The 22341-nt window shown below is 45.4% G+C and overlaps 1 protein-coding gene across 1 annotated transcript in view; it reads left to right on the top strand.

Moving 5' to 3' along the window:
• Usp13 (ubiquitin specific peptidase 13) overlaps positions 1-22341 on the top strand; it is a 103965-nt gene that overhangs the window by 35845 nt on the left and 45779 nt on the right. Inside the window, exons 5-8 of the mRNA XM_005069725.4 lie at positions 1929-2071; positions 5295-5479; positions 17836-17930; positions 19616-19803. Coding sequence (XP_005069782.1) covers positions 1929-2071; positions 5295-5479; positions 17836-17930; positions 19616-19803 — 611 coding nt within the window. The remainder of the gene's footprint in view (positions 1-1928; positions 2072-5294; positions 5480-17835; positions 17931-19615; positions 19804-22341) is intronic.

Genomic DNA, 22341 nt, shown 5'->3' with positions numbered 1-22341 from the left:
ATTTGAGGTCTCTGAGATTTGAGGTAGAGTCCAGTCTCCTCACTTCACTCCAGCATCAACTCAAGGGGAACGAACTCAGTGTAGTTATGGGATCATCAGCTGGACCTCAGCCATGACCCCTGAAGAGCATGATTTCTGGAGACACCAGGCCCGTTTTTTTATGGTGGTCCCAGGGGCCTGAAGAAATTTTATTGGATGTCTGCTGAGCAGATATTCAAAGGAAAAAGATTTTATCTGACTCTTCTATGTCAACCCTCCTGTCAGTGGTGTGTGTGTGTGTGTGTGTGTGTGTGTGTGTGTGTGTGTGTGTGTGTAGGAGGATGGCGCACGATCCAGGCAGCTGGGAAAATAGGCTGCTGCAGGTGATGGGTGTCGCACCTGCTGTGCAGCCTGCATCCGAGAATGTAGGGAGGTGGTCGGGATAGATGACACAGAGACCGGTCTGTTGCTTTAAGAAAACTTTATGCTTCCCAAGTCAGCTTAGGAGGAGAACTCCCCAAGTCTGCTTAGGAGAACCTCCCCAAGAAAAAAACGCTTCCCTTTTTAAGGATTTCTGCCATCCATCTACATACAATTCTCCAACCGAGCTCTCACAGCTCTCCCAGACTTCTCACCCTCCTGGCTGGTGGTTTAATCTCTGGCCCCAGAATGGGGGGGGGGAGACACTGCAGGGGGGACAGGAAGAAGCATCTAGCCATAGGGGGTGTCAAAGTCATGGTGTTTCAATGAGCAGCCCTTATCTGAGCCCTATCAAGAGCTTTATAGCACTGAATTGTTTTCAGTAAACATTATCTCACAGCTGCCTGCTCCCAGGCCGAAGGGGAAGTGGGTCTCTGTTCAAGGTCTGGTGCCCCCACAGATGGGAAGCTGCACCGAGGACACTGGTTGCTGGGGTGAGATGCTAAGGCTTCTGGTCCAGGCATGGGATCTGCCCGGTGGTGGAAGATGCATTGTGATGGTTGGCAGGATAGCTCACTGTGGGTTGTATACATGACAGAATGAGTAGGGGTGCCCATTTTGAAAGGTCTAACTATCCACTCATGCCCAGCTATGCTATCTGAAGCCCCATGGAATGTGATTGGCTTCTTTCCCTCAGCATACATTTTTCAGATTTATTCACATAGCATCATGTGTTTGGAACCCTGTTTCTTTTTATTGACAAATTCTATTGTGTGAACCTACTGCATTTGTTTTTTTTTTTTCATTCTGTTTATCATTGGTAGGCATTTGGGTTGCTTTTGCTTTGTAGCTGCCATGCTATTACAGCTATCTCTTAATCCGTCCTCTTGTAACTAATATTTTACGTCTCTTGGGTGTATCTCTGGGTCCTGCGGCAACTGTTTGATCACTTAAAGACTGGACTGTTTTCAAAGTGGCTGTACTGTTACTTTGCAGCAGAATTTAAGTTTTATAGGAGCTGGAGAATAGCTTTCAGCATTAGGCACGTACATTGAGAGAAAGCAGAAGGCATCAAGCAGGGTGTCCCACCTCTGCTTGTGAGCGGACCCATGTAGCACAGGCGTCATATCTGCATTAGACTAGGAAGCGGAGCTGTACTGCATGCATTCCACTCAAGTGCCCTTGACCCCATGCCATGTGAGCTGAGGATATTGGATGTCTTGGTACACGAGGAGGAAACTCAGCCCTCCTGTTCCGAACTTGCTCCCTCACCGTCTTACCCCATTGCTAAGTGATAGGGATCATTCCGCGTGAACACTAAGCTTGAGTTGATGAGTGCAATTTGCTTCCTTGCTCTTACGTCATCATTGGTACCCCAGCCCCATGCCTGGGTCAAATCTAGGCAGACTGAGGGGAACGGACCTCACTGCGGTGTAACTGAATTTCTGAAGGGAGGCTGCGGCATTCCTTTTTCCATGTTCACTTCCAGAAGCTGAGCTTTCAGTGTTCTACCTGGATTTGCCTCATAGGTTACAATTGCTTGTGATGCAGTGCTCAGCTCCAAGTCACCTTACACGAAGCAGGATCCAGACACGTGGGAAAATGAACTGCCAGTGTCGAAGTATGCCAACAATCTCGCCCAGCTGGACAATGGGGTCAGGATTCCTCCCAGGTGAGAGTCTGCTTGCCCCCCAAACTGGGCAAAGCAACACCTGATTTCTACCTTTTCTCTGAACTAGCAGTTTTATATTTTCTTAGTGGATGCCTTTCATTACAAATCCAATAAAAACTGGAAGTTGTTAATAGAAATGAGTCAGACTCCAAAAGACAAAAATCCCTGTTTTCTCTCATGTATGGACTTAGATTTAAGTTTAAGTGCTGACACGCATATGCACATTTGCACACATATGCACAGGTGCACATGTATATTTGTGTATGAGACTTGAAAGGAGATCATAATGGCAGGAAGAGCTCTTAAGTGATGGAGTAAAAGAGACCAGTAGAAGACACATGGTTTGGAAGGAAGCAGAAGGGGGAAGTGTGTGCTCGAGGGGCGCGGTGGAGGAAGATGTATTAGAATAAACTCTAATGAGTTTACAAAAGAAAGAAGAAACCCCAACAAAGATAAACTTCTTTCCTGATATGCCTGGACCTTTGCGGTAGGTGCTGAGCTCTCAGCCCTAAGCCCAGGCCCTGCCCTGCAGCAAAGCTGGTGTTTGCACACACGTGCAGCTCTGCACAGGGACTTTGCACTTGGCAGTATCAGCTATGCAGTACGTGGGATGGTCAGACATGCCAGTTGAAGTTCTTGTCCTCTGGGACCGCATGCCGGCAGGAGAGTGGGTGGATCAACGCTCAGCCTCCTGCCCCCTTGGAGAACACTTATCCTCCATAGTTCCTCATCAGGCCTGAGCTCCAGGTCTCCACGGTGGTCACTTGGGGACGTATTTTATGCTGACTTCTGCTCTTTCTTATTTGTCACCCCCATTCTGCTGGGATCAGCGTCCACACATCTAGATCTATGTGTCTGAATTCGTTCTAGGGGGCCTGACTTGACACAGTGTTGGACTGTCTCCAGGAGGCTAGAATCTCTTTGGGGCCCAGTAGCATCTCTGAGGGCAGATCTCACAGAGAAGGAGCAGATGGTGCTTAGGAATATATGTCCAGTTTCATTGACCTGTGACTGCACGGCTGTCTGTTTTAAGAAAGTAGTTTTGGAGAAAGCACATCGATGCTGGGCCTCGTTTTTTCCCTCTGTAGAAAGAAGCATGGTGGCACTAACACTGAGCAGAATTTTCTAAAATTAGATGATAGGACTTTCTGCTAGCCATCTCACCCATAACTGACATTTAGTGTTCATTTTGGGTCATTTATTTTCTTAGTTTAAAATTGTAGTGTTGTAGGGTATTCCAGTCATCTTTTATAGCGAACACTTGAGATAGGTCAGCCATTAATGGTGGCACAGGCTATTTAACTCATGGTGGGATGAAAGGAGAGAGAAGAGGATGTCTTGAGTTTTAATGTTCCCTTTGAAAGTATTCCCAGTAGAGGAGGGAGTGGTGGTTTTGGTTAAGAGCACTCGCCACTCTTACAGAAGACCCAGGTTGGTTTCCAGCACACACATGGCAACTTAAAACTGTCTGTAACTCCAATCCCAGGGGATCCTGTGCCTTCTTCTGGCCTCCACTGGCATCGGGCACACACACAGTGCACTTATAGACATGCAGGCACAACACCTGTACACACAAAATAGCAAAAGTCAATAAAACTTAAAAATAAAAAGTACACTCAATGAACACAAAACTTTCTCTTCAGCTGTATTTCTTTTAAAACATTTTATCAAAGTATATTAACTATACATAATAATGGTCTTCATGTTTTTCATGTTTCATGGTTGTTTTAGTTAGTTTCTATTCCTGTAATAAAACGCCATGACCAAAAGCAGCTTGTGGAGGAAAGGGTTTATTTCAGCTTACACTTCAAGTGTCAGTGCATCGCTGAGGGAAGTCAGGGCAGGAACTCAAGCAAGGCTGGAACCTGGAGGCAGGAACGAAGCAGAGACCATGAGGGATGCCGCTCACTGGCTCCCTCCAAGTCTTGCCCAGGGATGGCACCTGTCAGGGATGGCACCGCCCACCGCGAGTTAGGCCCTCCCACATCAATCAACATTTTGCCCTCTACGTACTATATGTGCCTGCAGACCAGTCTTATGGAGGCCCTTTTTCAACTGACGTTCCCGCTTACAAAATAACTCCAGCTGGTGTCGGTTGACATTAATAGTAGCCAGCACTGTTGCGATGTTTTCATACGTATGTGTAACCGTTTTCCTCACATTCACTCCTGTTACCCTCTCTCATCCTCCCACCACTCCTGCAGACCCCCTTCCTCTTCTGAACTAGTCCCTCATGTTTTAATGGCTCTCTTCTTTGGAACTTAATGAGTTTAATTAGGGCTGCAGAGGAAAACAGGTGGAGGGTTATTATGGGAACAATGGCACATTACCAGTGAGTACACCATTGAAGAAAATGTCTTCCTTCCCTGAGCAGCTATTGCCTGTAAGGTCTCGGGGAAGGGCAGGCCTCATGAGTGTCTTACTACTCCATGATGGAATGGGCCCCGTGTTGTAGTCACAGCCACTATGAATTCAAGAGTGTAGTGGCTGTGCCATTCCCAGAAGACAGCATTCCAGGACACTGCTCCACTCATTCTTTCTGTAGTAGTCTGAGCCCTAGAGATGATGTGGTTGTCCCACACATGGCTGAGCACTCAGAAGTCTCTTGTTTTCGGCATGTTGACCACTTATTAGTCCCCATGGTCCCTGCTGCCCACTGCAGAGAAGGCTCTTTAATCGCATCTGACTGAACCAATAACCTACAACTCCAGACGTAAATACCTAGATAACTGGTTTACAGGTACCTTATGTCTGCCTGTAAACTCTGCTGGCTTCGTAGTGCCACACTGAGAACTGTACCATTAATGTACAGGCCTTCCCGGTATATGCCCAAGTTGGACTATGGCATAGTTTTAAGACATGTCAGTTTTATCATATTGGTAATGCTTTGGAAATGTCTTCCGAGTGGGATCCTCCATGTTTGTAGCCTGTTTAGGAGCCACTGCCCCGCAAGTGTGAGCTTGGAGGACACGGCCTCTTTCTAGCCCTTTGTATCATGGACCATTTTCTAAAGAGTCATGCTGGAGGTGTTGACAGTCTCTGGCCCAGTGTGGTAGGCAGCCGGGCACTGGTCCTGCGCTCCGGATGGAGACCAATAATACCCTGGGGTGAGAACCCGGTGGGGGCGGGGGAAGTGATGCCAGTGGGCAGGGCTGTTCATTTTTCACGTGACAGTCCTTTGCTGATGTACTAGCTGCTCTGCCTGTTTTCTGTGACTTTCTAGCGGCTGGAAGTGTGCCCGGTGTGACCTGCGGGAGAACCTCTGGCTGAATCTGACTGACGGCTCTGTTCTGTGTGGGAAGTGGTTTTTCGACAGCTCCGGGGGCAATGGTCATGCACTCGAGCATTTCAGAGACATGGGTTATCCTCTGGCGGTGAAGCTGGGCACCATCACACCTGATGGGGCAGGTGAGTGTGGCTCTGCATGGCTGCCATCTTACATTTCTCAGTCAAGCCCAATACCTGGGTTTTGCTTCTTACTAATTATGCAATGATTACTTGAGATTCATCGTGGGGGTGCTGATGGAGCTTCTCTTGTGTTTATTCTCAAGCCTAAAGCATCAAGCCCAGAGGCTTTCAGTAAGGTGCGAATAAAAATTAGCTGCCATCGGTTATCTCATGGCTAAGGGGGCCCAAGCAGGAAACAGGATCTAGGAAGTGAATGTGCACATTGAATCTTCTGTTAAGAGGACAGAAGGCAACCCTAGAATTCATTCCAGACATTGTTAGTACCATTTAGAGATGAATGATACTATGAGGAATCAGTGGGGCTGGAGAGATACCTGGCTCAGTGATAAAAATACTACAACTAAGCCTGACAACTTGATTGCCGAACAGTTTGAGTCCAGGGACTCACACGTTGGAGGGAGAGAGACAGCTCCAACATGTTGTCCTTTGATCTCCATATGTGTGCTGTGGCATGCAAGAATGTGTACCTGCAAATACATGTATGCGTGTATGTGTGTGTGTGTGTGTGTGTGTGCACGCACGTGTGCTCAAAAGCGCATGGGTACACATAAACACAAAATAAATATAGATAGATAAAAATGTGAAAATAAAACAAGTAAAAAAATTTCCTGTGCTATGAGCCCCAGCAATGATGATTCTCATATCTTCAGAAGGTCCAGCTTCCTGCCTGGATGGCCAGCTGTGCTGTCTCTGCCCTCAAGTCACCTTCTCTAAATGGTTAGCTTTGGACCACATCTGTACTCCTCATCCACTCCTCCTACCATTTTGTGATGGAAAAGGGAAGTAATGCCAGCAGGCCAAGACACAACACTTAAACACTGAGCGGTGGCTATGAGGACCTGTCATCTTGTCATTGTGGAAACGGTTTTTAGCCTCACATCTGGAGCGGAATCCAGCCCTGGTGTCTCCATCTTTTCAGTTTTTGTGTCTGTTTCTTCTCTGCTCTAAGCAGAGGAAAGAGAGAAGACAGACATCTTTATTCTCTACCATCGTCACAGCTTAGAGCAGAGAAGGTTTAGTTTCCCACTCATTTTCTGGTTGAGAGCTAGCAGTTAGGTCATGTTAGGATTCTTTTGTTTCACGTTTTGGAGAATGTTCCTGCTTCCAGATTTCATGGAATTATTGTTATTATTTTTGAGACAGTCTCACTCTGTATCATGGTGGCCTTAGACTCACTATGTAGTTTAGTCTGGCCTCAGATTTGTCATTCCAAAAGAAAAGTAGTTGTAGATATATGAATTGCGGGCACGAAACATTTTCCATCTAAGCGAGTTGCTCTGTAAATCAAGTTTAATTCTGAGTGTTCTAGGATTTACAGAGAATTCAGGCTATGCACTGGGGAGGGTCAACACAGCATCAATACTGACAGGTGATAGCTAACACTGTAACAGTACTGCCAGATAGTTAATGAGTACTAAATAATGGGGGTACCCGATACACAAAGCCTTCTCTGTGTCCCTTAGGGGGTAGCATAAAGGTTTGCAATGCAGGAATTTGTGCCGATTTGAATGAGAAATGTCTCCCATAGACTCATGGATGTGAACACTTGGTCCTGTGTTGCTGGTGCTGTTTGGGGAAGTCAAGGCATAGAACACAAAAGTCTTGCTGGAGGAAGTGTGTCACTGGAGGTGGGCTTTGAAAGTGTATATAGCCTTGCTTTACTTGCATTCACTCTTTTAGCTTCCTCTGTGAGGCTGAGATGTGATCTTTGTTTTCTGCTCTGCACACCTGTTGCCATGCCTCCTCACTATTATAGATTAGTCCTCTAGAGCCATAAATCCAAATAAACTCTTCCTTCTATAAGTTGCCTTGGCCATGATATTTTATTGTTACTAAAAAGTAGTTGCTACAGAAGGGAGCATTACAGTTTAGACTTTCCTATCTGCTGTGCCATCTTAGGCAGTGTTTTATAGAGCCGTGTCTTTGGGTTATTATTGCTGTGATGAAACTCCATGACCAAAAGCAAGTTAGAGAGAAAAGGGTTAATTTGGCTTTTGTTTCCTCATCACTAGTGGTTCATAACTGATGGAAGTCAGGACAGGAACTCAAAACAGTACAGGAACCTGGAGGCAGGAGCTGATGCAGAAGCCATGGAGGGATGCTGCTGACTGACTTGCTCCTCATGGCTTGCTCATCCTGCTTCCTTATAGAACCTAGGACCACCAGCCCAGGGATGGTACCACCTGCGATGGAATGGGCCCTCCCCTATCAGTTACTAATTAAGAAAATGTCCTACAGGCTTGCCTGCAGCCTGATCTTATGGAGGAATTTTCTCAATTGAGGCTCCTTCCTCTCAGATGACTTTAACTTGTGTCAAGTTTATTGAAAACTTTAAAAGTCCAGCTTCTAAAATTTTCACTCAGGGTTCAAAAAAAAGGAACCACAAATAAGTGAAGGAACTAAATCTGAGGGAGAAAGGAATTGATGCACGCACAATTGATCCTCTGAATGTTCCTTTATTCTTCTTCTCTTTCTTTGTCTCTCTCTGTTTCTTTGTTTCTGTCTCAGTCTTTCTTTTCTGTTTCTTTGTCTCTCCCCAGTCCTTGGGTTACAGGTATATATACTCATTTGCAATAGTAATTCTTTTTACAATACAGTGTGAGGCTTGAGTTTCTCAGGGTCAGTAAAGCAGATAAGATTTATACACAGAGCAATAAACTAAAACTTCTAGGAGAAACTTTTAGCATCAGTTACTTAGGGCTGTAAGTCAAAGAGAGTGTCTAAGTTTAATTTGCACAAGAAACAGAACCTGGCGCCTTTCAGACTCTGTGACAGCATGGATATCCAGGAAAGTTCACTTTTCCCTAAGGATGAGCAAATGGGTTGGTTATCTATCTTTATCTTCTCAGGGGAAACACAAGCAGTAAATCTCTGAGCTAAATTCTTGAGTTAGTACACAAGAAATTTGAGAACCTTTTAGTGTGGGTTAGTTTAGGTTATCACTTCTCTATCTGCCAATGAAGTAAAACCAGGGCATACTTATTTTTTCTATCCATCTAGGCAGCTATGAATCAACAACTTTGAACATGTCCTTGGATATCTGGGGATGTCTTAGATGGTATGCTTTTGCCTGGGCCCTAAACACTGACGGAATGACTGTCAATAAAGGTTATTTCAGGAAGGCAGATCTCTGCAATCCCATTGGAGGGTGGGGGACAAGGACCTGATAGTAGGAAACAGACCTCACTCATAGCTCAGGAATATAATCAGTAAACTAGGACTTGTTAATGGAGAGCAGGTATTTACACATAGCTAGGGATTGTAATCAGTAAAACTCCAAATGCATGGGAGAATTTTGTTTCCAGTAAATGATCAGATGTTCCTGAACTGTGGGACGTAAATCCCCAGTTTGTTACAGAAAGGAATAAGCTACAGGAAGAATCTACAGCAAGACACAGTCAATTCATTCATGAGATTATAACACCAGGTACAGCGTTTGTACTGGTTTCACCCATCAGGAGAGCCCTTAATTCTTCTGAGTTATCTCATGATAGGTGGCTGTATAATCACTGTGTGATGTTGCTATTTGTAGCACAAGTTGACATAAAACTAGTCAGCACAGAGCAGTATGTAAGAAACCCAGTTCTCAGAACAACCTGACTGAGATGGTTTCTCTCATCACCTTGACAGACCCTATTGCATGTTTGTGAGGGTTTTCGAGCTTGGGTTGATTTACTGGGAAGACTGACCCTGAATGGGACCACCCCGTGGATCCCAAACTACAAGACAAGGAGAAAGCAAGTTGAACAGCAGCATTCATCCCTGCCTGCTACCTGACTGTGGGTGCCATGTGACAGCTGCCTCACTCTCCTGCCTCCATGACTGCCTTTCTTCCTTAGCCCACATTTGTCAGGCGTTTTGTCACAGTATTGACAAGGGCCTAAAACAGCACCAGCACTTTTCACCTATCTGCAAATGTGGGTTATTTACAGCTCTATCCTATAGTGGGAGATCTGGCAGAGCTTGAATTCCAGAGTGGTAGCACCTAGGCTTTGAACTGCCTTTTGTGATGCTACCTTTCTTTGTCACTGATACCTTTTGTTTGAAGTGTTTGAATCTTATCTGAGCTCTTCCTGAAGGGTTCAAGGCCTTTGCAAAACTTGGTTATGAGAGGACTTGGCAAACCAAGAGTTCTCCTGACTGAGACTTCCTTTAGCATTTGGTCCCTTCAAACACTCCAGAAAAGAGGTTTTGCCACGAGGAAATTGACTTGCTAAGGTGTGAGTTTTTTACCACTAAAAGGCCTTATGTGAAGCAATGGGCAGTCAGTTCACCAGAGCTGGCGCCCCTGCTGCTCTGCTAAGTCAACACTCCCCCTGGAGTGACCCGAGTGCTTCCTTGGACCCCTGTAAAGCAGAACACTGACTCTAGTAGTTTGGAATAAGGATTATACCTCATTAATCTTTGAATTCTGTACAAAATCTTAGGGATATTAGGCACAAATATTTTTATTAATCAATCAATGAATAAGTATTTAAATGATTAGCCTATATTTAAGGGAGTCTGTCATAATAATACAGGTTAACTCTCTTTCCTGTGTATCTTTTACATTTATTTAGTGTGGGGGTTCATGTGTGCAGATGTAATGTGTGTTTGTGTGTGTGTGTGTGTGTTGAGACCAAGATCATTCTTGAGGGTGGTTCTCTAGGCACCATTCTGGTTTTTTATGACATGGCCTCTCTTTGACCTTGAGCATGCTGATTGGGCCAGGCTGCTGACCAGTGAACTCAGCCATCTGCCTGTTTCTTCTTCTCCACTGCTGGGATTACAGCTCCATGCTACCACGCTTGGCTTTCTTACATGAATTTGGGGATCAAACTCAGCTCCTCATGCTTGTGTGGAAGGCACCCTACTGGCATTTTCCCAGCCCCAGGTTTCTCTTTTTGAGTTGTCATCCTTGTAGTAACAGTAGATGTGTAACTAAAGTGTATCACTTCTCACACACTAGAGCTATAGTGTATCATTTCACACACTAGAGGTATATGAGAAGATTTTGGTGTAACATGAGTCTTTCTCTGTCCTGCCAGCCAGCTCCCAAATAGTGACATGGAGACTTATTAATTATGAAAGCTTGGCCTTAGGTTGGTCTTGCTTTTAACTAGCTCTTCTAACTTAAATTAACCCATTTCTATTAATCTATGTTCTGTCATGTACTGCACATCCTGCTTCCTCTGTGTCTCCTCGAGTTTCTGGCTTTCTTCTTTGAGTCCTTTCTGTCCCTGGAAGTCCCACCTAACCATCTTCCTAGCTATTGACCATTCTGCTTTTTATTATACCAATCACAGCAATATACTTTCAGACAGTGTACAAATATCCCACAACATTTGGTATTTATTAAAAACCTTTGCTGATCTGTCATCTTCTTTGTGAATTTGCTTTTCTACTGAGGTCAGTTTTCATTATATTCTTTGATTTTTTTTTTGAGGTAAGGTCCTGGCTAACCTTGAACTCCTGACCATCTGGCCTCTGAATTTGAGTGTTGGGATCACAGGCATGTACCTCACACCTAGCTTTTCATTATATTCTTGGCTATTTGTGGGCTTTTCTTTAATGAAAGGTTTAGACTATTTTTTTTTCTGAAACAAGGTCGTGGTGCATATATGGCTCCGGCTGGCCATGAACTCACTCTGCAGTCTAGAAAGTCCTTGAACTTGTGATCCTCCTGAGTCTGTAATTATAGCTGTAGACTGCTGCAGGTAGCATCTTAGGCTCTTTTCTTGTCAGTATATGTGTAGACATTTTTATTAGGTCTTGAGGACTCTTCCTATTATTATCTGTCATGGCTGGTGTTAAGGTGGAGAACTGGAGAACTTTGAAGGCTGAGGTTACAGGACAGCCAGGGTCATTTCAATGTATGTTCTAAGTCTTCCATGTAGAATCTGAAACTCTGGGTAGTGCAGCAAGCTGCTTGTGTTCCCCACATGAGACTTTCTGAATTCACACTTTGGGAAAGGATCAGCCTTGATTTCTTGTGTCTGTTGAATGGCAGCAGCTCTCAGACTGTGGGCTGAGACCCCCTAGGGGGAGTGAATGATCCTTTTACAGGGGTTGCCAAAGACCATCAGAAAACACACATATTTACATTATGGTTCATAACAGTAGCAAAATTACAGGTGTGAAGTAGCAATGAAATGATCTTATGGTTGGGGGTCACCACCACATGAGGAACTGTATTAAAGGGCCACAGCATTGGGAAGGTTGAGAACCACTGTTGTATGGTGTTGATTTTCATAAAGTTTTGGTTCAGTCTCATACTCATTTCCTTTGCAGCAATGCATGTTTCCTTATGTCCTTTTAATAGGTGGTTTCCCCTTATATCTTTTGAAATAGATGGTTAGCTGCACTTTCTACGTTTTTACAAGCCAAATAAATCCCTAACAATGTAAGTTTCCTTAAGGGCTCAGTAATGAGCTTTTAGGATGTGGAAGCATGGAGGACAGTGTGCCTCCTATGTGGGATATGGGGTACACTCTGGGGCAGGTAATCCTGCTGAAGGACGGGGTGACTGAGGAATGGTTTTCTCCATTCAATAGGTCCCTCAGGCTAATTTCTGAAAAAGACCAAGTCTCAAAGTCAGGGCATGTGTTCTTAGGTCATAATGAGAGCCACTATTGCAAATCTGTGGGCTGTTTATGTCAACTCAACAGTACATTCCTTCCCTGTGGGAGCTGGATTATATTTAGAAGATTGCTTAGTGGACATGGAATCTAAGGTTGTGCATTCAAATGTCCCAACGGTGTCCTGGTCTGCCCACCTTGGTTCCATTCCCAGTGACATTGTACCTGCTCAGTGAGACGCTCTTTATTCTTAAGGCCTCTGCTTAGGGTTTTGCTTTCCCAAGAAGCCCTGACCCACCAGGCTAGGCCAAAATGATGGCTCATATTGTAGAAATGGACCCTGTATCCAGTTCTAGTCTGGGTCCCCATGGGTACAGCACAAACAAAACAAGAACCAGATTACCAGACAAACAAACCAAGCTCTCCTGTGTGGGAGGAGACACCCTGCTGTCCCAGCCAGGAGGAGTCTTGTCAGGAAGGGGGTGAGATGACCTGGAGGTGGGAGAGGGTGGTTTTAATCCAGCCATGGAAGCCGCTTGTTTACCTGGGAAGGTACTACTGTGCCAGGATGCCTGCACACAGACCGTCCAGATGCCTGCACACAGGCCGTCCAGATGCCTGCACACAGGCTGTCCAGATGCCTGCACACAGACCGTCCAGGTGCCTGCACACAGACCGTCCAGATGCCTGCACACAGGCCGTCCAGATGCCTGCACACAGACCGTCCAGGTGCCTGCACACAGGCCGTCCAGATGCCTGCACACAGACCGTCCAGATGCCTGCACACAGGCCGTCCAGATGCCTGCACACAGGCCGTCCAGATGCCTGCACACAGACCGTCCAGATGCCTGCACACAGACCGTCCAGATGCCTGCACACAGACCGTCCAGATGCCTGCACACAGACCGTCCAGGTGCCTGCACACAGACCGTCCAGATGCCTGCACACAGGCCGTCCAGATGCCTGCACACAGACCGTCCAGGTGCCTGCACACAGGCCGTCCAGATGCCTGCACACAGACCGTCCAGATGCCTGCACACAGGCCGTCCAGATGCCTGCACACAGGCTGTCCAGATGCCTGCACACAGACCGTCCAGGTGCCTGCACACAGACCGTCCAGATGCCTGCACACAGGCCGTCCAGATGCCTGCACACAGACCGTCCAGGTGCCTGCACACAGGCCGTCCAGATGCCTGCACACAGACCGTCCAGATGCCTGCACACAGGCCGTCCAGATGCCTGCACACAGGCCGTCCAGATGCCTGCACACAGACCGTCCAGATGCCTGCACACAGACCGTCCAGATGCCTGCACACAGACCGTCCAGATGCCTGCACACAGGCCGTCCAGGTGCCTGCACACAGACCGTCCAGATGCCTGCACACAGGCCGTCCAGATGCCTGCACACAGACCGTCCAGGTGCCTGCACACAGGCCGTCCAGATGCCTGCACACAGACCGTCCAGATGCCTGCACACAGGCCGTCCAGATGCCTGCACACAGGCCGTCCAGATGCCTGCACACAGGCCGTCCAGATGCCTGCACACAGACCGTCCAGATGCCTGCACACAGACCGTCCAGATGCCTGCACACAGACCGTCCAGATGCCTGCACACAGACCGTCCAGGTGCCTGCACACAGACCGTCCAGATGCCTGCACACAGACCGTCCAGATGCCCAAGGCAGCTATGAACCGGTTCACTCACTGGGGGTGCCAGCCACATGGCTCCTTACCTTGCCCTGCCTTCCCTCTCTGCCTTTTTTTACCCCTCCCATTTCTCACAGCCTGCAGGTTGGAACCAAGGCTTTGATTATTTATATTAGCTTTAAGCTGGCTTGTCCTCTTCTGATGTGCTGGAGGCACCTCGTGCTGTTTCCCAGGGGAGCTTTTACAGGACCCTGTGGCAGATAGGCAAGTGCGGTAGTCGGGGACAATGGAGCTTGGGCACCATCTTTGTGTTCTCCAGCTCTGCCATCTTATATAGCTCCCTGGGCATAGCAGTTGCTCTGTAAGGACTTATGCAGTGAACACATAGAGGAACGACGTTCCTTATTTGTGTTGACTGATGTCTTAGTCTCAGCCGGCTTCCTTTCCTGACTTCAGTGTAGGCTTTGCCTGCCCAGGGGACGGCCATATGCCATGGGTACATTCATTTTGTGTTGATTTTTCTAGTGCAACTTCTGGCACAGTCTGTCATTTCTCTTTTCTGTGGATGGTAAATGGCCTGTGGGACACAGGCAGCTCTGTGGACCAGCCTGCAATTTCTCAGCCTTTGTTGTTCACATTGATAGCTGAAAGGGTCTCTGGGTTTCTCTCTCTTAAGTTGGGGGCCCAGCAGTGGAACTATGTGATTGTTCCTTTGAGAGCGTGAGATTTTTCTTGATGGTAAGTGCGTGGGTCACACAAATGAACCTTCTCTAAGATGGTGTCTATGGTCCTTCACTGCTGGTTAGCATTACTTCCAAGACTGTTTCAAATACTAGACTTTAAATTCACAGGAGCAATGGCCCTGCTTATCTTACCCAGCAGTGTGCCTTCTTACATGTGTGTATTTTGTGTTCAGTTGTGTTTGCTGGCTATAATGAATGAATGAGTTAATCAATGTGACTGAACAAGTTTGACTAGAGGCCTACAGATCCTAAGAACATACTATGTAAGATAATTGTTTTAAATTGTGGGAATTACTTAATAAACTTAAAAACAAAACATGGTCTCGTGTAACGTGAGCTGGCCTCAAACTTCCTATGTAGCTAAGGATGATGAACTCCTGATGCCTTTTTTTCTACGGCTTCCTCCCAAATGCTGTGATTACAGGTATGTGTCGCTAGCCTGGTTCCCGCAGTGCTGGGAAACAAGCCTAAGACTTTATGCATGCTGGGCACTCATGCTACCAACCTTGAGACAGACACCTCCTGTATCATGTGTATTTTTCAGCTGACCCCTCCTGTCTCGTGTATATTTTTCAATTAAAATATTACAATTAATATGAAAAAATAGAGAGCAAAAGTAAAACAAATCTTTCTATTCATGTGACACAAGATCATTGTTTTGGTTATTTCTTGCAGATCCCTTTCTTGCTTCACTCAGTCCCAGTGGCCGTTTCTGCTACTAGCCTGCTCCTTCTCTGTCTTTTGAACCTATTTTATAACATGCTTCTCACATGCATGGGGCATTCCTACTCTAACCTTCTCTTTTTTTTCCCATGTGGATTGAACCCTCTGGCTCTTTGGCTTACCTTATCATTGAACTGGAACCCAGTTCAGCTAACACAGCACTGTCTGGACTGCGGCTTCTGCTCAGGTTTTGGGCCATGGCAAGGAGTGTCAGAGCATCCTGATCTGCAATACTTCTATGCTACAATGGTTCTTGATAGTTCCAAGGCAGTGTTGCTGAGCTGAATTGGGAGATAATGTGAGGTTTCCAGTGGAAACCCAGGCGGCAGCACTCACATCTGAGCACATTGTGTGTCACTCTCATCACCACAGGGGATCAAGTTCATTTTCAGTTTCTGGTTCTGAGTTCCCTGAATTGTTTTGTTATTGGCATAAGAAATGGCTGTCATATTTGACCAAGCCATGTGCTATCTTTGGACATTTAGCCACCTGGGTTAGGAAATAGTATTTTCTTAATGTGAGAAAACCATTGGAGGCAGTGTGATTTTCACTTATTTCAGGATTGGGACATTGTCACTACGGGGTGGGGGTGATTCTAGGAGTTTGTTTTCTAATAGAGCTGTGACTTAAGGTTTCAAAACTGCCTCACCAGTTGAAGAGAGTAGAATAGAAGTACCTCAGGACTGCCATTTTCACATTCTGGCAAGTATTTCATATGTTTCTACTTCTTCTCACTCACTGATTAAAAATGTTAATGTATTTGTTTCAAATTTTTAGCTCAGAAAGCATTTTATTTTAAATATAAGCCGTTTGGAAACTTGTTTTTACTCCAGAATCTTTTCACTTCCTTTGTGGGTTTTGAACCCTCTTTCCACTTCTGTCTCTGTGACAAAGTCTTTTCCTGTTGTGAGTCTTTTACTTTTCACACAGAGGCTGTTTCCATTGTGTCTTAGGCTCCATAGACCCCTAGTGTCTGGAAACCATCTTAAATGAGTTGGGGCATTTCATCTTTTGGTTTTGCTTTGAGAAGACTTGAATGATGGTAAAGCAGACATCATTGAAGGCTGCTACCCAGGATAAAAATTGTAGGAGAGAAATCTCTGCAACAACCAATCTGCTTGTGACAGGAAGGGAACTTCCATTGCTGGCAGTGAGTCTCCTCCTAGCTTGATGTGGTCAGAGGGTCACCCTAGCGTCACAGCATCTACATAGTATCTCTCCCTCTCAGTTCTCCACAGTGTCCCCAGGAGGAGAAAACTGCTTAGGCAGTACCGAGGAGACTGTCCTAAAGAATAATGTCTTTGTATCTACTCTCCTCATAGCATTTTATTTTCCAAATTTAGGAGGAAAGAGACTGTGGTGTGGATTCTCCCTTCCTAGGATGTACCTGGATGACATGTAGTCGTCCCTGTCCTGAGATAGCTTGCATATACTGAGAAAGAAGGCAGGAGATGGGACAGGAGTGAGACACTAGGGTCCACATGTGAGCACGAATTATTTAGCCTTTATTAGGCTCTCCACGAGACACAGGAAATGGGCATCCTTCTCCCTGCTTGCATTGCTCTCTCAGTACAGATAGGGCTCTACAGAGCTTCTGAAACTTTGTGTCTCTGGGGTCTTATTGGTAACAGTAATACAGCTTGGTTGGTTAAGTCTGAGGCAGGGCCCAGAGCCTTCATTTCCAAGGAGCCCCAGGCTCTGTACATTTGATAGGGCTTTACTCAACACATCATGCTATCCCATGAATATTAATATCCAAGGCCAGACACTGCCTTCCAGCGCCAGGGTGCCAAAGGGGAATAACATTTGAGACTTCAGTCACTTGACTCCTCAGTACAGGTGTGAGGCCTTAGGGTAAGCCTTTGTCCATTTCACCAGGTCCAGTGTGAGCTCAGAGTAAGCGTATCTCTTCAGTCCTGGACCACAAGCTATGAGTGGGCACATCCCTACCTTCTCAGTGGTGTCGTAGGTGATGGATGTTGCCCACCTCAGTTCTGGCGTGAGTCACAGAGTGAGCATGCCTGCCTCTCAGTTCTGATGTGGGCTGGTGGACGAACGCCTCTTGGGAAGCTGCATGGGTCTGCAGTCTCACATCATCTCTCACTAGTTCTGTGAGTCATAGACACTGCAGCAAGAGAGAAGGGCGAAGGGAAAGGGAGGCACAAGACCCCGAGGATAGAGACGGAAGCCTATATGACCACGTGACACCATTCAGCTGCACCTCAGGGTCTGTGCACCCCGTCTATGCCATGGGTATTCTGCCCGGGAAGATGGCTGTCACTCTCTACCCACCCCTTTTGTCTCTGCTTCCCAACCTTAGAATTATGCCTTCATGGGTATTAGTTACAAAGCCCAAAGGTTATATATTCATAGTTATCTCTTTGAAGTTATCTTACCTTCAGCAATTTCCCCCCACTTGGCTTTAGAAAACCCATATTTTTCTTAAGTCTTTGAGACTTTCTAAAGAATTGTGTGTTTATAAAATATGTGTATTTATTATGTCTATTTTTTTTGTGTGTTCTGATCTTTGGTATACCCAGCCCGGCTGTAGGCTCAGTCAGCATATACTTAGTGTTGCATGGATATCATGGACAGACCTTAGTGCTGTTTTCTCTTCGCCCTCCAGATGTTTATTCTTTTCAAGAAGAGGGACCTGTTTTGGATCCTCATTTGGCCAAACACTTAGCACACTTCGGGATCGACATGCTTCATATGAATGGGGTGAGGAAATCTTTTGTCTCTATTTCTATGCTGTGTCTGTGATGGGTGGGGGGGTCTTTAATTTAGTTAATATAGAATTCTACTAATGAGCAACTTTGTAGATTTTGCTTTAATCATTGTGTTAGTTTGTTGAATTTAGTATTCGGGTTACCAGCTTAGAATTTTGGTGCTCATCAAGTTTTGGCTTACTTGGGGTTTACTTGCAAAAATTTTGTCTCCTTTGATGGGTAGATGCATAAATCCCTCTTTTTTTTAATCACTAGAGGGAGAAAATATAGGATGATGACCTTTAAAATAATATGTGTCCTGTATTACTTTAGTTAATTTGCAAAAGGGCAACGAGGGCTGTTGGGTAGTGGTGGAATAATGGAGCTTTGCCTCATTGCTTTTTTCAACTTGATGCCATTCAACTTGATGATGGAGTGGCTTAGCCTGGGAGGTCTGTTTCGGTGTGAGGCTGTATTCTCTCCCTCCCAGGCCAGTGCTCTGTCTGTGCACACCCTTTCATTTCCCTCCTCTCTCGGGTGCTCCAAAGCCTCAGTGGTTCCGTTTCACCTTCCTCTCTCCCTTTCTTGCCTTAGTTTGCTGAAGGTCCTGTGTTGTTCCCTTGTCTTGCTACCTAGGTTTTGTTTGCTTACTTTTAGTTTTTGTGAGAGCCTCATGTAACCTAGACTGGCCTCTCACTTTGAGGCTGAAAATGACCGTGAATTTTGGATCTTCCTGTCTCACTCACGAGTTTTGGGACTACAAGTGTGCACCATGTCTAGGCTATGTGGTGCTGTGTAGTTGGTTATTTTATTTGCTCTTTTTTGGCTCCTTTGGGGGGGTCTGCCACCCAGATCCCAAATAAATAAAAACACGGAATCTTGTTCTTTCTTGTGAGTGCTCAGCCTTAGCTGAGCCTTGGCTTATTTCTAGCCAGCTTTTCTTAACTTAAACTATCCTATCTACCTTTTGCCTCTGGATTTTATGTCTTTCTCTACTTCTGTGTATTTTTCTTACTTCTTATTCCCTGTCTGGCTGTGTTGCTGGGTGGCTGGCCCCTTTTCTTGCTCCTTCATCTTCTCTCCCCAGATTTCTCCTATTTATTCTCTCCCTGCCAGGCCACCTGTCCTTACTCCTGCCTTGCTATTGGCCATTCAGTTCTTTATTAGACCAATCAGGTGTTTAGGCAAATGCAACATAAAAGAACGCAGCTACTTTGCATCGTTAAATAAATATTCCACAGTGTAAATGAATATAGCACCACTTAAAATAATATTCCACACAGTGCTGGATGGCACCCAGGACTTCACTCATGCTCTTTTTTGTGTTGACTCTTTTTTTTTTTGTATTTTGTATGCCTCCTGTCTCTTTCCTTCTTCTTCTTCTTTTTCTTTCCTGAAAAACAAAACCCCAACCTCATGTTTTAAAAAATTGTGTATATATATATATATATATATATATATATATATATAATTTTTAGCTAATTTAAAGTTTACTGTTTCGTGACATTAAGTACATTTACATTCTTATGTAATCATCATTGTATCTTAATATTTTTAAATAATTATTCATTCTCCCCATGTAATTAGAGGAAAATGGCAGAAATAACCATTACATTAGAATTAATTCATAGACATAAGTCTTGATTGTGAATCTCATTTAAAGCCCTTTTCTCTTCTCTCTCCTTACTGATGTCTCAGACAGAGAATGGGCTCCAGGACAATGACATCAAGCCAAGAGTCAGCGAGTGGGAAGTGATCCAAGAATCGGGGACTAAGCTGAAGCCGATGTATGGACCAGGGTACACGGGCCTGAAGAACCTGGGCAATAGTTGCTACCTCAGTTCTGTCATGCAGGCCATCTTCAGCATCCCAGAGTTTCAGAGAGCGTAAGTGTGCCCCACTGCTGATGGCCCACCGTGCCTCCAGTCTCCTGGCCTCGTCCATTCTGTGTGATGGGAAACCCATTGCTGTTGCCTTAGGGGTCCTATTGTGTCAAGGTGGGAGTGTGGCTTCTCATCCTGAGCCATCCAGCATTGCAGGATGAGGTGGATGAAGAGTGCTCGGAGACTGTGCGGCATCTTACAGTCAGCCATCGTGGCTCTTAGACCATATTCTCTGTGACAATATGTCAGCCATCCTTTGTCATAGGACACCTGCCAGATCCTTCTGTTGATGGGCCAGTAGAGGGCTAGTGACCCATGTAGTCAGTATATATCCTACAGAGGTGAATTTTGTAGAGGATTTTAGGCTATTATTTTTTGTTTTGTTACTGGGAGTGTGGTTCCCAGATGGTGGCCTGGGCGGCTTAGGTGTGAGTCTGTAGTAAGGAAAGGGTGGACGTTGATTAAACTCCCAGAGACTATTGTAGTGATTTGATATCATCACATCTTATATGTGGCATTTCACACATCCAATTAATTGTTTTTATGATAGCTGTCATCTATCTGAGTTGGAAAATTTGGCTCTTCAGACAGACTCTCTGGGCACACCGATTAGGGTGCTTCCTAATTCTGCAGGTACAAGGTGGCCTCTTTCCCTGTGCCTCTCAACATAATTGCTGTGTTTGTGGGCATTTTCTGCATTGGGTTGTGCTTAGGACAAGGAGCCTTGCAGCTCAGGATTCTGGAGTTGGGTAGGTTTCCATGGTGGGTTAAGTACCGAAGAGGACATTCATGTCGAGATAGACTAACTAGCAGAGAGCATGCTGGGAGCAGCACAAGGTGGTATTTTCCCACAAGGAACTGAAGCCCCAGTGGTTACATAGTGCTTCACTGAGTGTATATTAGGTCGAATAATCTCCCCTCTCCTCTCAGAATTTAAGTACTTAACCATTCATTGCTGTTTTGTGGCTTTGAAACTATATTGTCAAATATCCACATGTTCTTTTCTACTTTCCAGTAAAGAAGAGCTATGGTGTGTGTGTGTGTGTGTGTGTGTGTGTGTGTGTGTGTGTGTGTGTGTGTGTGTATGTGCTTCAAGAGTAAACTCAGGGGTCTTACATCAGGCCTGAGGGAACACACAGAGAAATGAGTATATGAGCATGAGAGCATAGTTATAAAGTGTTCTAGCCCATGAAGGGGATACAGACACAGGTGACAGATGAGTGGGAGGGATGGAAAGGGTGGCAGAAAGTCTCTGTCTTCACACGGGTTGCATTTTAGTATGAAATCTGGAGTCACAGATAATAAGTAAGAATATAAGTAAACTGTATAATTCCAGCTAGTGATGGCGGTTAAGAAGCTAAGCAGTCAGCGGGAAGCTGGGAGGGTGAACTGCCATTCTTCCTTTTCCCCAGTCTGGGAAGGGGCTTTCAACAGACTCCAGGAGGCGTTGTCAAGCATTTGGGAAAGAAACAGTAGATGACCTGGTCTTGAAGCAGGGGTAAGCTCAGTGAAAATTCAGAGCATCATGGATGGGGGAGAGAGCTTACAAATGAGGCCAGGAAAGTAGGCAAGGGTAGGTTTCATGAAGACCGAGGCCAACCTAGTCTATAGAGTGATACCCTCTCTCAAATAATTCACAACAAAACAAAAACAAAAAGCAGAGAGGGTGACTAGGAAATGAACTGTGGGAGTAGGGGAGCAACTAGGTGTTAATATTAGCTGTCAAGGTTAAGTCTAATGCTGCATTGTCAGGATTGTAGTCTTCAGGGAGAGTGAGTGGTCAAGACAGCCTGCAGAGTTTCAGAACTCAGCTTTGGGGTCAGGCGTGCGTGCGTGCGTGCGTGTGTGTGTGTGTGTGTGTGTGTGTGTGTGTGTGTGTGTGTGTGTATTCTGGGCTCCATTGCCTACTCCTGTGTAGGGGGAAACTTAGGACTCTGCCATTAAAGTTTTTCCCTACATTCCTGGGTGACTTAAATGCTACCTAGTGAAGTTACACCTCAAGTTCTTTTATCTTTCATGTGATAATGACAATATCAACCCCTGGTCATGAGTATATAGTGAAGAATTTCTCAGCCTCACAGAAGTCTTTTCTCAAGAGAGCATTACCTCAAGAAAGGTAGTTAGGGTAGTTGTCATTGCTATAACCTTCATTTTGAAATTACTGGCCCAATTCATAACAGTAAAGGAAAATGCTGCATAGACACCTGCTAAGATGGGATAAGATGGGCCGTGGGCTCTTTCCTGCTGTTCCCCTGGGGCAGATAGGATTTGTCCTGTCTCCCTCTTCTGTCCTCTCTGTGTCTCTTTACCTATTTTTTCCCTTACCCCTTCCCTTTCTAATAAAACTTCTCATACACACACACACACACACACACACACACACACACACACACACACACACACACAAAGGATGGGCCATAGGAAACACGATAAAGAACTTAGCCATGACTTCAACAAGGAGAAGTAGAGATTTCTAACCAACAAGCATGGGGAGACTTGGGGAAGGAGCATCATTGTGAGAAAACATAAGGATATAGGCTT

This window comes from Mesocricetus auratus, unplaced genomic scaffold (genome assembly GCF_017639785.1).
Source record: "Mesocricetus auratus isolate SY011 unplaced genomic scaffold, BCM_Maur_2.0 Super-Scaffold_100011, whole genome shotgun sequence".
Taxonomy (NCBI): Eukaryota; Metazoa; Chordata; class Mammalia; order Rodentia; family Cricetidae; genus Mesocricetus; species Mesocricetus auratus.
Note: the sequence above shows the minus strand (reverse complement) of the source record. Positions and strands in the feature narration are given on the sequence as shown.